This window comes from Folsomia candida, unplaced genomic scaffold (genome assembly GCF_002217175.1).
Source record: "Folsomia candida strain VU population unplaced genomic scaffold, ASM221717v1 Fcan01_Sc006, whole genome shotgun sequence".
Classification (NCBI taxonomy): Eukaryota; Metazoa; Arthropoda; class Collembola; order Entomobryomorpha; family Isotomidae; genus Folsomia; species Folsomia candida.
In genome coordinates this window covers 7,350,568-7,366,484 of record NW_019091198.1, presented here as the reverse complement: position 1 = coordinate 7,366,484, position 15,917 = coordinate 7,350,568, and the positions used below count along the sequence as shown (strand labels likewise).

Sequence of the window (15,917 nt, the reverse complement as noted above, 5' to 3'; positions counted from 1 at the left end):
AAACTTTAAGCATGCGATGTGGAGAAAACTAGCAAAAATACATCATTCATCAATGGGTTGGCGTTGTGAATGCAAAATAAAAACAAAGTATCATTTTCTGCAGGATGTAGTTTTTTTTTCAAGCTAAAAGCTAATACATATGTATGGACACATATTTATTTATTTGAAAATCACACATTTATTTCATATTTAATAAATCAGGGGGTTTGTCAGTAAATACCATGTAAACGACACATGACAATTATGTTTAGAAATCTGCAGGATAACGAATTTATATTAAATTAAAATATGTTAAACGGGGCAGTAATTCCTAAGATTCAGCTAAAAATCCTTGAAGTTTAGACAAAAGCTCGGTGGCAGACTCTGGATTTTTTACCCGAATGAGAATCATCACCGGTTTACCATCATCTCCTGCTGGATCACAAGTCATGACGTCCTTCCCTTTCGACGACAATGGGATGCCCTTCTGGAGAAGAATATTCAACAAGATAGTTCCCAAGGTATTTTCGGCTCGCACGACGACTTGATACTTTTCACTCTCAGGTTTCTTAACTACGAATAGTTGACCCACTCCTTTGTCCTTAAATGAGCCTCCAATTTTTGCAAACACCTTGCACCTGAACATAATGAGAACATTCAAATTAAGTATTTTTATTAAGAACACCTCAAAAATATTTAATCTAATAACAAACTTACCGAGCCTCGTATAATGCGTTATCCTCACGGACTTGTTTAAATTCATTCTTCGGAGGCTCTTCAGTCTCTTCGTCTTCTTTTGAAGTGGTGGAATTTGCAGCAGGTTGTTGTGGGGGAGGTACAGAAAACGTAAATCCTCCCATAGGGCTTGTAGAGGGCTTTGCTGGCGTCGGTACAAATGCTCCAGGAATGATTCCATTCAATTTTGGATAACTCGAAGGAAGAGAGGAGGAAGATGTGGACGTCGGTGCAAATTTGAATCCGCTCGATGGCGATGTGGAAATACTGAAGGTAAAATTTCATCGATGATTAGTCAAATCACACGACACAATCCATACATAAAGTTGAATACTTACGAATTCGAAGTCTGATTATCCATAGGTTTAGAAATGCTACCGCTACTACTACTCTTGAGTTCGTCAAACACAGCTTTACTAAAATAAACAATAAATCATCAATAATTAAAACAATGTCATTTCATTTAATTCAAATGAAATAAACAACAACAAGAATAATAACTTACAATGGAGCATCGATAGCCTGAACAGTAGCTGGCTGCCCAATAAATTTAAAATTGACAAATATATTCGAACTAGAATTAGCATCCGAGGACGACGACGACGACGAAGTGGTGGTCGTCTTCACAGTTCCCAGCTTTTTAATCGGTGACACTTCTACAGCCTCCTTCGCTCCATCCCCCCCACAACTACCACTATCACTCATTCGTCCAACAGAACTTTTAAATCTGTCCAGGAATCTTGCAATGCTAACGAATCCTTTATCTTTCTCCAACACGGTTATATATTTTGGTAAATGTGGCGTCAATATGGTGTGAACATGCCTCACGTATGATTCCACCGCGGGGAAGAGGACCGCGTCCGGCTCGTCACTTAACGTTACGGCCAACGAGTTCAAAAAAGATTCGTTTACTTTAGTCATTTTTTCAGAAACTTGTACATCTAATTTTGTAAATTGTGGCTTGATTTCTGGCGTGCCGAATGGAAGAAAACTGCTGGATCCGCCAAGACCACCACCACCACCACCACTACCCCCCAGGGACCGCTTCGGAGTGGATGCTGAAGAAGATTCCGACGGTCTACTTCGAACTGATGAGGGTGAAGAAGTGGAAGAGCTTCCGTGTTTATCATCATCCCCGTTAAGCACTTCGAGGGGAGAGGATGCCTTCCGTTTCGCCATGTTCGCAGGAACCACTCTTTCCACCCTGTCGGACACTGTGCCCTTGACCTCGACTTTAAGAAGTTTGTTAAAATTATTATAGGAAGTGCAAGAAATGGAGCGATCAACTCGTGTCTATGACGGAGATTAAACGAATGCGGGGAATTCCTCGCTCTCTCTCGTTAACTTGGTTCCGCGGCTCCTCAGGTTTCCCTTCGTGTGAAAGAGGGCGCACGCCGTCGGGAATTTGCCCACAATTTTAACTCAATTCGAGGTCCTCAACAGCCTCAACTAGTAGTCGACAGTGTAAAAGTAAATTAAAATTGCAATCATGTTTAACGGAAGGGAAAAATTGACCGTGTCGAAGGAGTCGGAAATTAGGATTCTCAGTCTTCAGAAGAACCTTATCTCCCTCACCGAACAATACAAGGTATTGAGTTTTGTTGTTATCAAAATAATATTCTCTATGAGGAAAATATATCGTCTCATTCCGGAATGAGACGATATATTAGGTGGACGTTTTGTCATAAACTTATTACCATTATTGGCTTAAATTGTTAAATGTGGATTAAATTGATGTGCCTATGTGCATCCGGAGCTTACTTTTTAAAAGTAAGCTCTGGGTACTGGGATAATATCGGTGTATTTTCTATATTGTATATGGATGGATGCTAATGTTTACCATTTTATCAACAGATCATCCTCCAGCAAATCACACAACTTCCTCAGGGTCAATCTCAACTGGTGAGGAAAATTGTTTATTGTTCGAATCATATGATGGAAATTGGGTTATTGTTAAATTGTGTGTAATTAAATTATGGATGACAAACTTTCTTCCTAAGTTGGGTACTTACAAGTCCTATTTTGGGTTGGAGTAACTAGGACGCGAGTTTTTTTCCTAGTTGATAACATTACTCAAGGTTTTTTTTCTTCAGACCAGTCTCCTTCAGCGTCCAAGCATTCCCACGGACCACACCCCCTGTCGCTAATACCCCAAGTCTCATATTTCCCCAAAAATCATACATTTCACCCCAGGGATAGGTTATCTTAAATATCTTGTCTTAAATAAGTTAGGTACAACTTGGTTTGCGGAAAACGTAATTGTCCCCAACTATATAGCTAGCTAACCTAGTTGTCGCTAGCTAGCAAAACGCTGGTTGGCTATCTAGAGACAATTACGCTTTCCGTACGTGCTAACGTGCCTAACTTATTTAAGATAACCTGCCCCTGGGATGAAATATCACACTTTTGGGGTAATTGGAGACAATGGGTGTGGTTCGTGGGAGTGTCCTGACAGTACTGTCGACTGTCAGTGAAGATCTGAGATGAGAAAGTTTGGAGACAGCATGGTAGCATTGAATTTCACGACGTCACCTTACAAAATTTTTTTTTAATTAAATAAACATTAATTATATCTTAGACCGTTTTTGCCTCCTTGGTCCGTGGGTAGGGCGGCTGTAAAAGAAAAATAGAAAAACCTATTGTACTAGGCCTCCTACTCCCTTGAATTATATTGTTTACTATTATAAATTATGTTGTGGCCAAAAGGAACAAACTTTTTACTTTTATAATTTCAATGAAAGTAATGAAAGGAGGTCTGTAAAAAACTATTGACTAAACTAAACAAGTTTAACCCTATTTTGTTTGTATGATTCTAGGGCTTATCCCTCGAGCAAGAGTTGGACAGGCTACACTCACAAATACGTTCGGTGGATAGATATATGGTAAATTTAAGATCATAACAATGCTTGATTAATTCATGATATTATGATGAGAGTAATGGTATTTTTTATATTTTTATGCAATTACAGAAACATGAAATCAAACTAGGGAGCATATCTCCAGAACAATTGGCTCTTGGTCTCGGGTAAAATCTTATTTCTCAAAATTTGTTAGTATATGAAATGGACTGTTATATAATGCATGATGATTTATGCTTTCTCCTTAATTGTAGGAAACCTTCGCAACAAGGTGGGAGAAAATTGTCATCCTCACCAACTAAGAAAACAGAAGAAGATTCCGTTCATCCCTCAACTCTCGTGAAAAAGGATGATTTTCTTGATGGTCTTGGTCTCATGTCACAAGAAGCACTCCAGATGAAGAAATTGCAAAGTGGGAAGGTGGAGAGACGTCGACGCACAGCAAACACAAATCCCAAGTACAGCTCAAATGGATTTTTGAAATTTGACGACTTGGTAAAAAGCTTTTCTCTATCTATACAACTACAACTATTTATGTCTTGACTTAATTTGGTAGCATAGCGTTTGAATATACATCTATATGTAATATAGTAATAGTATCTGTATTATATCGTGTATGCGTGTATGCTCAATTTCCTGTTATTGCGTCTGATTTCAGTCAATTAGAAGATCAAAACGTCTTGAAGCAGTTTCCAACGATGCTACAAGTTCTTCCAGTTCCTCCAATTTCATATCAGCTACTCCTTCCTGCCCTCCACCTATTGCAATGCCAATTCCATCATGTTTTGTTTGCTACGGAACTGGTAAGCATTAAACACATACTTAGCTCCCGTCTTAACTGAAACCGACTTTAACTGATGACTTCAATTTACAGATTTTGACCTCTCCTGTGAAACATGCACCACCAAATTTCATGCTGAATGTATCAGGGTTACGGCAAGTAATGCTCCGACCCCTCATCGATTGCCCATTTGTCCAAAGTGTGTTCAAGCTGCGAATACTTCGCAAAGAGTCAGAATCCAAACTAGAACTTCAAGGCCTCCTCCTTCCATCATGCAAAGTCCAGCCAAGGCCCCTGACGGTGAAATTAAGCTTGAAGATGAAGGAGCAGATGAGGAAGACGACGAGGAGAAGGAAGGACACGATAGTTTATTCCAATTGCCAACGACGACGACCAACTCTACTCGCAATTCCAAAGTCAAACGCTCAAACTCTACTTCCGATGTCGAAAGATATACTAGTGCAAACAAAAATAACCAATTTAGAAATTTCGGATCTTCCAGAAAACAGATTGAAGCTGTTAGTCCAAAAGCAAAAATGTACAATGGAGGTGGCGGACAAGGCAAAGCTGTACGGATTGCACGAGTTCGACTGAACATGCGGAGGTCTTCTGACGAGCCAAAAACTCGAGCTACTGTAACAGTTTCAGCTCCAACAACCCCCGTCACTCGAAGTAGTAGAACAACCCCACAATCTTCTCCACAACCGAAACAATCGGCCATTAGATGGCAAAATAAACTTAAACCCAGGATGTTACGAACTTATACACGAAGACGCCTTCCCGTTCTGAACGTAGCTAGTGATGCCCACATTTGCGTTGACACACCGTGTGAATTTTGTCTTTTGCATAATGTGACAGAAACAAGAAATCATGGTAACAAGGAAGATGAGGAAAATGCCCTATTGATTTCGCACCAGTCTGTTGGAGCAGTATGTCCAACATTAAAGACGGAGAAAGTTGATCAGCAAACTCCACTCGTGATCAAAAACAACAACGACCTGTCGTACAACCCCTCTCCAAATCATGATACTACTCTAGATCCTCAGTACAAAGTTGTGAGAACATCAAGAGCTACTTCTACGACAACAGAGACTACGACGACGACTACCACCACCGCGACTACGAACCACTGGCAGAAGACATCTCGGAAATCTGCTAGTAAACGTAAAGTAAATTCCGCTGCTCCAATCTCCCAAGAGCAAGAAGAAGAGCAACCCCAGCAACTACAAGAACAAAATAACGCTTCCGCCATAGTTTTAGACCCTTTAGAACAGCAAGTCAACGACAACGTTTCACCTTTAAGTCGTCCAAAAGCGAAACGTCGCGAGCGATCCTCCAAAGCGAAAGCTGAACATGCAATTGTAGTTCGAAAAACAATGATTGCTATGACTGCTGCTGCAGCTACTGTGATGTCAAATCCTATTAAACCCTCCGAAGAAGAGGAAGGTCAAGGCGGTCAAGCACAAAATACGGTAATCGACCCTTTGGAAGTTGACACTATTAATCAGTCAATTTCTTCAGTTATCGCATGGGCCAAAGCCTATTACGATACAAATACAGAAGGTGAGATACCTGATGTTGCTGGATTAGGTGAAGAAGAAACTCCTCCAAACCCCACCACCTCCCTACCGCCAACGTCCCCCTCCACTGCAACATGTGAAATCAATGAAGAAGAAGAGAAACGAGATTTTGACAATGAAAATGAGAAGGAAGATGCAGAGTTCAGTCCAATGATGCCACCAGATAATTTAAGTATAAATGGGGAAGCAGATTATTTGACTTCTGAGGATGGCAACATGAGCGCTTCTTGTTCTATGAAAGGACAACTTTCGGATGAGGATGACGAATCGGAACCGCTTCTCTCCGTCGGAAACTCCCCCGCCCCCAGTTGGGCCGACGGAGACACAATGAGTCGGAGTGAGCTGGTTGGAAAAATGGTTGAAAAAATGTTGCTCGTGGAGGACAACGTGATGGACCAACAACAACAACAAGGACTTAAAAATTCTCCAATGGCTGAATCGCGATCTTAATTACAGAAGAATCCTTATTACTATTGTTACTAATTATAATGATAATCCTTAATCCCATCATTGTCTTCGTGCTTATTTGTTACTCAACAATTGGCGTTTCTAATTGTGCTCATACCTTGTTGTTATCAAAGTCACATAGAAGAATGAATATACAGAAATAGTATACTTGATGAATATTTTATATATAAATATAGCGCAAAATTATACATAATTAAAAAATGTTATGTGAAAAGCAGTTAGAGATCTCATGTAAATGTATTTAATAGTTTTGGAGCTAGGTTCCAAGTCAGTTTCATATCACGATTCAAATTTATGTAATACTTGAGTAAAACGGAGGGAGGAAGGAAGAGAGAGGCACAATCTCTTTAACAATCTGTGTTGGGTGATAGTTGTTTAAGAAAAACAAAATTACTTTGTGAATCAGTCCTTATAAAATATAACTTGTGTAGTTTCCTATGTCATGAAAAATTGCAATGTATCGCAAATTTATTACTTATTTTATTGAAACGTAATTTTCAGAAATAAAAAAATATGTTCGAAATATTAAAAAAAACATGATGCAATTACTCGCATAGTGCTCTGATCTTCTATCTAAATCTATAAAAATATGAATGAAGGCTTCCCTTTGATTAGAGATTACCTTGGGATTAAAATCCTTGGTCCAAATCCGAATGCTTGTTTGATGTTTCCTTTTTTAACAAAGAGGACGCACTTTCGAAATAATTATGAAAAAACATTCCTCAGATATTCATTGTTTTTTATTAGATTTTCTTTTCGATACAGGATTGTCACAGATATTAACTGTAGACCATGACAAAGATGTACAGATATTTCTAAATTATACATTTCTAACACATCACAAGCCTAAAATGTTATCATATCATCACCGTCATGTAAAAATACAAAACTTTCCATGCCTTGTTATCAATAACGAATTATAATTTTTACTGGTTCGTATTCTCTACAAATTATTTATTTGCCCTCCATGCATGCATGTTATGTGGTGTCAATGTCAATACATAGACAGGCAGTTTAAGACATAAGGTATGTAATAATACGATTATGAGACTGTTTTTTTTGCAGCAGCCAAGTAGTGAATATGGACTGGTCACTCGGTACTTAAATATTATTATCGATACTTTCTACCGGCCTTTAATTATTCCTTAGTTCTCTATCTAATACGAAGACAAACATTATCTCACATTATTGTATATGAGTTGTTCATGTTAGCATTTATGTTTAATTTCGAGCAATCTGGCTCTGGATAAAGTCGAAAGGTTCGTTTTACTGATAATTCATAATTTATAGCGTTTTCGTTCAAAGCTATGAAATACTATGAAATAATAACCACATCCATCACTCACTCTAAATTTCACTCACATTCATTCACAAATTTTCCAAGCCACTTCAAGACGATGGGCACCCTGGAGAAAATTCGTGAAATTACGTCAGCAATAACAACTCCACACTCAACTATTAAAACACCAACTACTTTTTGCAATGCCATGAGCTGCAGATAGCGTAGAAAAACAAACAATAGTAAATAATTGTATACCAAATTACCAAGTATTATAGAAACCAATTACCAGAGTAAAGCTTTCGAATTTACCATTATAATTAATCCAGGGTTTATTTTAATAGCCGAATTCAATAAATATGAATTAACAATCAGCCATAAATACATGCACGAAATTATCAAACAACAATAATACAACCAAAAACATAATAGACAAGACCACTGCTATGACTGATTTGGGTTGGACTGCAAAAGTAACTAGTAATTTTTGGGCTGGGTAGACAAAGCAGTGTGCTTACAAGGTGAGATCATTAAACATCCAGCATGATAATAATGAAAAACGAAGACGCGTCATTTTAAGGAAGCAAACAAAAGAGAGACGACGCGAATTAAAAAATTCAGTTAATCTTAAGCAACACGTTTTCTAGATCCTAACGCATGCGTTGATGATTGGTTTTGGTTAACCAATTCTTGTCCTCCAGGATCTGTATGTGATGAAGATAAGACCTTGTTTTAAATTAATTAAGAAAACTACTATCCTAAATGTTAACACGAATTATTGCCGGTAACAATAAGTAAATCTCCTTCACTATCAACCACGTCGGAATTACCAACCCGTTGAGGTCCACAGCAGGTGTTGGCTGCACATCCTGGTCCGGCATGAGGATTCTGTGTATGAGAAGGAAGAGTTTTGTTATAATATTTCATTGTCACCATCATTGTTACCATCACATCAAAATCTGATGCGCCTGGAGTTCATTGACACTGCTCTTTTTAAACTGAAACATTTACTACGGAAATATAAGTTCTTACATCCGTGGTTAAGTCAGGAGGGCAGGACAAGAAGCAGTCTGAGTTATTGGTGTTGAGGGCATCGGGGTAGTGCTATAGTTAAAAAATGTATTAAATAATAGGTAGTTGTACGATTAAAAGTAGTACTACAAAGAAATACATGATTTTTAGTTTTAGTTACCTCAACAAATTCTGGTTGGATTGTGGTCGAATGGATTCCTTCGTTATGAAAGAAAACCTTGACTTTCTCAGCAATCCTAATGTAATCAGCTAGATTTCGACACCTACAATTATTGCAATTTATTTTAAACTTATGCATACATGCGTATACATACGATAAGGTAGGACTTTGAATTATTAATTATTTATATCAAATTACTGAATATGAGCGGAAGCAATGATTCGATCACCGGCAAGCTGCCAAATATGGAACTCATGGACTGCAATGACCCCTTCAACCTCACGGACCAATTTCCTTTGAAGATCATCTATCTGAATGTGAGTAGGGACCGTTTGAAGAAGGATCATCGCAGACTCTTGCACTATAAAGATAAATTTAAGAACAATCATAGCTTCATTCATGCATTATTTAAATGTTGATTTAATTATGAGAGATATAAACTTACAGAGTGGCCAGACGGACGATAAGATTATAACTACCATCACAACACTTAGCATGGGGTCAACATACATTCTAAATTCCCAGTCAGTGAGCCAAATTATCAAGGCCGAGATGACAACGATCACGGAACCTAAAGCAATAGAATAGGTCTTTATTTCCTTTTCAGACCAATGGCCGACAAAGCACTAACCTAGAGCATCAGCCATAAGGTGAAGAAAGACCCCTCTCATGTTCATCTATTAAAATATTTTAAACTTGAAAGTTGTATGATGTTTTAAATATGTATCATAAAATATTCAAACGACTCGAACCTGTGAAGCACTTGCAGATTTGGGGTCATTTGGTGAATCCGGTTGTGATGGAGCTTCCTCTGGTGAAGTAACCCTTTCGTCGTTTTCATTATCATCGGTTGCCACAATCCGAGATAATCTGGACTGGTGTTTAATTGAGTGATGATGGTGTGAATGTGAATGCGAATGTCCACCTCCACCGTGATGGTCTGTAAACGGTCACGGATTAAATTAAATTAAATTATTTAATAAAATAAGATAACAGACCAATCCCACTTACGTCGGAAGATGCAAAGGCCGACTAGATTCACAAGCAAACCAAGGACGCCTACCACAAGGATCAATACAGGCCGATCGATATCCTCCTTGTGGATAAATCTATTATAAACAAATGTACACATGCATTTACACCCAATTTATGCAAAAACTCATCTTGATACGAATAAAAATTACCGTTTAATAGATTCAACCAGAATGGAGAAACACAAAGCGACCAAAAACACTGCGTTGACTAGTGCTCCTAGTACTTCTGCTCTTGCCCAGCCAAAGGTGTTTTTTGACCATTTCTTGGGGGACATCTGACATAATAGGAGAAACATTATTAGCATCATATCCTAACTCATAATCTACTCTCTGTTTTGAACTTACCTTCACAGAGACAAACGCTACAACCAATGCTGCTACATCACTCAGCATGTGAAAACTGTCGGCCACAAGCGCCATCGAGTTGGTCAGATAGCCCACAACAATTTCGACCAGGAAAAAAACGAAAGTCATCAGGAGCATGGCCATAAGCCTAGATCTGTTCCCTTGAGACGTCCCCATGACTTTCGTGTGTCCTGCAACAACAAAAATGAGTTTATTGTAATTTAAAGGTCGATTTTTATTAGTTATCCACTTGAACGTACAATATGACATAGTCATATAAATGACATCACAATGTTTCACGTAACTTAATAAGAACTCGAGTATATATTTTATCAAGTGCCTGTCTTTCTTGTAAGAAAAAGTGATACACAGTGATGGCCTCAAAAGAATTATAATATTTTGCTCCAAACATCCAATGCAAACATTCCAACTGCGGGAGGTTATAAATTGCAAATAATTGATAATAAAACATAAAATACAAATAAACATTGACCTTTATTAAGTTCGTCTGACGAGGACGACGACGCTTTCCGCACCCGTCTCCTCTCAAGAAAGGTCCGATTCTTTGACAACTCTCCTGCATCAACCTCTCTTGACAGCGCCTGATAAGGCCTTATCATTACGGAACCCTCCTCAACCTTCTTATTGTTAAACATTATCCTAAATTGCACGAATCTTCTTGCACTTCAAAAAGGCACAACCACTCGACGCGAACGCGACGCGGATAAAAAAATTGTTTAATGTCAAACTCTGTTCATCACTACATGAGAGAGAAAGAGATAATAAATTAGAACTTTCAGGCAGTTTTCTAAATTCGTCCACACCGCTATTATTACGACAATGTTGAATCGAATCGAAAGGACAAGGGTGACTGACTAGATTGAGTAAAAGAGCAATTATAGTGTGCAAAAACCTATAGGTTATATTTATCCCAACAAATTCCAATAACTCGTAATACTAACCAACTTCATAGCATACATAACCTAAACTCGTCGTTTGACTGACAAGAGCAAATTATTCTACCAGGCTGGATGGACATAAAAAACACGGCACAACCAACCACGGAGTACTTAATAGTGAATGAGTAGCAGTCAGTTGTGATAATTGAAATGATGATGAGAGGTGATTCAGTCAACCGAAAGGGTTGGGAAGAGGTTTTCTAAAACAAGAGTTCAATGTGTGTTTTATCATGAGCAGAATGGGTTGCAGGGAATGGATTAGATGAGGAAGTCCACTAACAAAACACAACGGGAAACGTCTTGCGATTGTCTTCTTACAGATGTAGTAAGTATTTTTGCCATTACGAGAGAACTACTACTGCAGAGAAAATACTACTACTTCCACTACACTGACAACTACTTATACACATATCTCTATCCTCCTGCTGAATGCTGCAACTTCTTTTCCCAAGGGTTTTAAATACTTATGTATTATAACATATGCATATACATATGCATCCAATGCAATGCATTCATGATGATATACAGAAAGAAATATGGTGGGTGAGAGATGTGATGCTCTTTTCCTACATATATTACACAACCTCTCTTGTCTTTATGCCAGGCAGTAGTTTTATAAGCTCAGAAATAAATAAGGTCTGAGAATCCATAAAATATATATCATTGGGTGAATGATTTGATTTTCGTAAGCGGCCTAGAAACTTTGTGTGCGAGTGATGATAAGAAAATAATATGTTGTTGGGATTCTTTCGTGATGACCAAACCTTATTATTACGTATGTATGTATGCCTACTATTAGTGAGGGTTATACAGAATTTAAGTATTCATGCATGCACAAAAGTCGTCATCTAAAATATCTTGGTGTCATTGACAATTATGTTTTGAAAATCCAAACTACGCATATGCATATACGCCTAATAGAGCTGAGGTTACCTGCCCTGGTCGCTGTTTACTTGGAATTTTGTAATTGCAAAACAATAACCAAACACAAAACTATCATCAACTCGAATGTAAATAAAACTAACCTGAATTCGTTTCCAGTTACTAATTTTATGTAAATCTTATAATACAGACCAACAGCTACTGTTGGTCTCTCTGTTCAGTGATGCATGCACTGCATTGACAACTCTTATCACAGCTACCAAGACAAAGCCATTGAGGAGTCACGTTGGAGAAAGAAGACTGCTCATGCAACTCTTATTTACTGTTGTTTTCTGTACAAAGCTTAATAAGACATCTATTCACTGAATTCACTTGACGACATCAGTGCCAAGACATACGAATGATGTGTAATTGGTGCTGTAATTTCTCGTTAGTTGATGGACGTCCAACAAATAACAATGGACATGTGGTGATAACACTAGAATATTACACAACTCTGAACACTAATCACTAATCGATGAATATGGATAACTCGCACAAATTTAACAACAGTGGGAGACATTAACAGCGACAGAGAGACAGAGACTGGCTGATGATGGTATCAAAATTCAAGTCGAGAGTTAATGTCAGCTTTCCAATTGTAACTTCATCAGCACACAGCTTGTTTTATCTCCAGTGAGAGATTTGAATCCAGCGAGGCTGATTAAAGTTAACACACGTTATGACATTATTATTATTATTACTCCTGCTTATGTGCATATGCTGTACGAGACTGACTAGCCCAGCCGAACCATTTTCTCTCTTTCTCTCTAATCACTTGAGTTTTATGAACTACTGCAAACTCGTCCCAATCAATAAGCAGACATATGCCCATTATGCATGACAATTGGTATCAAATATTTGCCCCGTGCCATCACATGTGTATGTACTCGTTCAACGACGAGTCTACTGAACGAGGTATGAAAAAGGTATTCTCGGCAATGCTGGTTTTATATAAATTTTGCGATGTGGTTGTCAGTCGGTGCATGATTTTCCATTATACAACAAGGATCAATGTGGTCGCAGCCGTCTACAGTTCAGTGGTTCACTGGTAATTAAGTAAGTCTCCAGAGAAAGAAATCAAAATCGACGGCAGAATGAACGAGAGTAATTAAAATTCCGTACTACGAACTTTAGACTTGAATTTTGGATTTCGATGAATGTCGGACTCTTCAATCTGTCCATTTTACGACTTGTAACTCTAACCTTTTTAATTCCCTCCCTTATCAGCCAACAACTACTGGAGATGATGATTCCCGGAACAAGCTGGCACTTTATCCGGACGATGGAAAATTTCCTAAAGCACAACTCCAAAGTATTTCATTAGCGAGGCAAGCAACCCTATTTACTTATGTAGAAAGAAGTCCGTCCGTCAATGAGGAAAGGCATGTGGTGGAATACGCAGGCTACCAAATCTCAGCAAAATTTAAGAACTGAGAGCAAAAATGAAGTACCGTCTTCATAAATTTCAGTTTCGCATGGCTCGGGAACAAGTATTACGATGATGATGATGATGGTGGTTTGAGTAAATTTCGTGTGCAAAATTGGTTCCCAAGAAATATGACGATCATAACGAAGCCTGGTTTTGCACAAGTAAAAGATTGGGAATTCACCGCTTGCTTGTAACACGAATACAATGTGCAAACGCCGTTGTCCAAGTTGTGCATAAGGAAATATGTGTAAGATGCATGTAAAGCATGGATATTGCAATAAACCCGTGTAAGCAGAAGCATGGATGCATGTAGTTGTTGTGTGAAGAGTCAACATTCACTTTTTATTACTACATGATATTCATTCATACAACACTACGAGCAACCGAAACGTCTTCCTATTATAGCTTATGACTTATTCTGCTAATAATTCCTCTTCTACGTGAGTAATATTCGTCAGAAATAATATGACCAGTCATAAAAATATCGTAAAACTGATTGAAAGCTCTAAACCATTCCTGTGTTTAATTGCGAGCTTAGAAAGCCTAGATCATCACCGTCGTAACAGCTATTAAATGATTCATTAATACGTAACATCATCAACCCAGCCAGCAAGGCATCAATCAGAACTTCTGATTCAGAAGGCTCTCTGTCTAATATTATGCATCATTTTCCATAAAGAAATGCATGTATCTATATGCATATACATACGTAAATACTATATTTTATACTATACATTTTCTACTACTACGTAACAAATAAATAGCGACGATTTTCCATACCTGCCAAGATCAGGCGAGACTGTGGAGACAGTTCCAACTCCTGGTCACTCAGGTACATTGAGTTGATTTTCACAGGGGACTCAATTGTAGGAAATAGTAGTAGCGATCAAACTACTAATTAATCACGCTCGTATACTAGCAATGATGATGATGATAGCTCAATAACAATCAATCAGGATTTGAACATGGTTATGAAGAGGACGAATGAATGGAGATAATCCATGACTGCCTTCGTTTTATTATGCAACAATCTTTATGTAGATGGATGAGAGTTGGAATATTTATTTGGACTAAATTTGTCAGGACAAGGGAACGACGACAACGACGAGGGCGAGCAGGACAGTCACTGGACCCAGCAGGTCTGGGACTGAAGGAGAAAATAAAAGGCTAGGGTAGTGGAAAGCTGTGGTGGTGGTGGTGGGAAAGTGGATCAGACGAGAAGAGAGAGGATAAAGTGAAAGTTGTGGATGAATATGATCGAGCCAGCCAGCCGAACAGGTCCGGAGAAAATAAGAGAAAGAAATTGAAGCTTTTCTCTTCCTCAGAAGAAGAAGACGACTCTAATCTTTACAAACTCATTTCGTCTACTTGTCCTAAACTATGATGGAAAACACGAAGAAAAAAATAGTATGAAAAATATGCGCATATTAATTTTTTGAAATCGAAACCAAATAAATTTAAAAGTTTCAATTATTCATAAGACGCATATCAAATAATATCAATACTAAATATGTATGTGAATGAGGATGATGGTGGTGGGAGCGAAGAAGAAAAAAACATAAAAATAAATAATAAAATAATTCCCTTACCGGATTTCTTATCTTCACATGCAGTCGGCTCGATTTCATTTTCTTGAACAATGATATTCGTGGATAAGCTACGAGCCGCAGAAATCATTGTGATTTCGCAAATAAATGCGATTTCGAACGATGACAAGTGATGGTGGAGAAGGAAGGCAAGGCAGCTGCTGGAGAGGAGAGGAGTGACCTGCGAGTGCGACTGGCTCTTCAGGTGGACGGCTGATGAGTGACTGTCAAATTTTGTCTTCTTTTTCGGTTTTTCGCAAATGAACTCGTTGCCTAGATTTTGGATTATTTCATAAATGCAAAAGGGGGCACTCTCTCTCACGACTTCGTCCTGAATTACCAAAAAATCAGATATGGCTTTTGAATTTTCGACCTTTGTCATTTGTCACTATACAAAATGTAATACATATTTAATTAATAGTATAAAATTTAAAAACAAATATTTAATTAATATTTAATCATGCATCCATGTATTTTTACGACGCAATTTCATAGACATTTATGTTTGAAGGAAGGATTATCAACACAAATATAAATATTTGTGTTGATATTTGTGTATATATTATTATGATAATCAGTCAAGTTTCTAGATATTTTAAATATTTTAATTGTTTCCTTTCTATACCCACCCCGACTATTGTTATGATTAAGTCATAATCAATAGCCGAGAAATTATTCAAAACGGGAAATGCATAGCTCCCCTACGTGATTTCTGCTTTTAAACATGTTGCATTTTTTTAGAATAATAAATTGCTTTCTATTTTGGTA

General features: G+C 37.9%; 3 protein-coding genes and 1 long non-coding RNA gene across 10 annotated transcripts; 2 read left to right on the top strand and 2 right to left on the bottom strand.

Annotated features, from left to right (window-relative positions):
• Window positions 1-142: 142 nt before the first annotated feature.
• On the bottom strand, window positions 143-2,014 carry LOC110851024 (nuclear pore complex protein Nup50). Its single transcript, XM_022098649.2, has 4 exons — window positions 1,220-2,014; window positions 1,053-1,130; window positions 697-981; window positions 143-617 (listed from the first exon to the last, which is right to left on the bottom strand). The coding sequence occupies exons 1-4, from the start codon at window positions 1,891-1,893 to the stop codon at window positions 311-313; spliced, it is 1,344 nt and encodes a 447-aa protein (XP_021954341.1). The 5' UTR covers window positions 1,894-2,014; the 3' UTR covers window positions 143-310.
• Window positions 2,015-2,088: 74 nt separating this feature from the next.
• LOC110851347 (flocculation protein FLO11) lies at window positions 2,089-6,936 on the top strand. The gene is made up of 7 exons (XM_022099085.2): window positions 2,089-2,302; window positions 2,569-2,616; window positions 3,531-3,596; window positions 3,684-3,739; window positions 3,827-4,067; window positions 4,231-4,375; window positions 4,447-6,936. The coding sequence occupies exons 1-7, from the start codon at window positions 2,204-2,206 to the stop codon at window positions 6,381-6,383; spliced, it is 2,592 nt and encodes an 863-aa protein (XP_021954777.1). The 5' UTR covers window positions 2,089-2,203; the 3' UTR covers window positions 6,384-6,936.
• Window positions 6,937-7,119: 183 nt separating this feature from the next.
• On the bottom strand, window positions 7,120-15,542 carry LOC110851226 (zinc transporter 1). 7 transcript variants are annotated; one of them, XM_035852578.1, is made up of 12 exons: window positions 15,153-15,542; window positions 10,252-10,442; window positions 10,057-10,181; window positions 9,884-9,981; window positions 9,625-9,812; window positions 9,504-9,549; window positions 9,318-9,443; window positions 9,071-9,233; window positions 8,873-8,975; window positions 8,713-8,784; window positions 8,515-8,568; window positions 7,120-8,384 (listed from the first exon to the last, which is right to left on the bottom strand). In XM_035852578.1, the coding sequence occupies exons 1-12, from the start codon at window positions 15,529-15,531 to the stop codon at window positions 8,331-8,333; spliced, it is 1,599 nt and encodes a 532-aa protein (XP_035708471.1). In that variant the 5' UTR covers window positions 15,532-15,542; the 3' UTR covers window positions 7,120-8,330. The 7 variants fall into 7 exon arrangements, with proteins under 7 accessions (XP_035708471.1, XP_035708472.1, XP_035708470.1 ...); XM_035852579.1 differs by lacking the exon at window positions 15,153-15,542 and adding exons at window positions 10,745-11,011; window positions 12,236-12,840 and having other exon boundaries at window positions 7,120-8,568; XM_035852577.1 differs by having other exon boundaries at window positions 7,120-8,568.
• LOC110851457 lies at window positions 13,109-13,875 on the top strand. The gene is made up of 2 exons (XR_002548047.1): window positions 13,109-13,190; window positions 13,362-13,875. It is a non-coding gene; the product is annotated as an uncharacterized LOC110851457 (long non-coding RNA).
• Window positions 15,543-15,917: the final 375 nt, after the last annotated feature.

Excerpts from the sequence above, each read along its gene's own strand:
- LOC110851024 (XM_022098649.2), bottom strand. The coding sequence starts at position 1,893 with ATGGCGAAACGGAAGGCATCCTCTCCCCTCGAAGTGCTTAACGGGGAT. Across the intron at positions 1,131-1,219 it reads CAGGCTATCGATGCTCCATT|TAAAGCTGTGTTTGACGAAC; the intron begins GTAAGTTATTAT and ends TGTTTATTTTAG. Across the intron at positions 618-696 it reads AACGCATTATACGAGGCTCG|GTGCAAGGTGTTTGCAAAAA; the intron begins GTAAGTTTGTTA and ends CATTATGTTCAG.
- LOC110851347 (XM_022099085.2), top strand. The coding sequence starts at position 2,204 with ATGTTTAACGGAAGGGAAAAATTGACCGTGTCGAAGGAGTCGGAAATT. Across the intron at positions 2,303-2,568 it reads CCCTCACCGAACAATACAAG|ATCATCCTCCAGCAAATCAC; the intron begins GTATTGAGTTTT and ends TTTTATCAACAG. Across the intron at positions 2,617-3,530 it reads CTCAGGGTCAATCTCAACTG|GGCTTATCCCTCGAGCAAGA; the intron begins GTGAGGAAAATT and ends GTATGATTCTAG.
- LOC110851226 (XM_035852577.1), bottom strand. The coding sequence starts at position 15,531 with ATGACAAAGGTCGAAAATTCAAAAGCCATATCTGATTTTTTGGTAATT. Across the intron at positions 9,813-9,883 it reads CGGCCTTTGCATCTTCCGAC|ACCATCACGGTGGAGGTGGA; the intron begins GTAAGTGGGATT and ends GACCGTTTACAG. Across the intron at positions 9,234-9,317 it reads ATCGTCCGTCTGGCCACTCT|TGCAAGAGTCTGCGATGATC; the intron begins GTAAGTTTATAT and ends TTATCTTTATAG.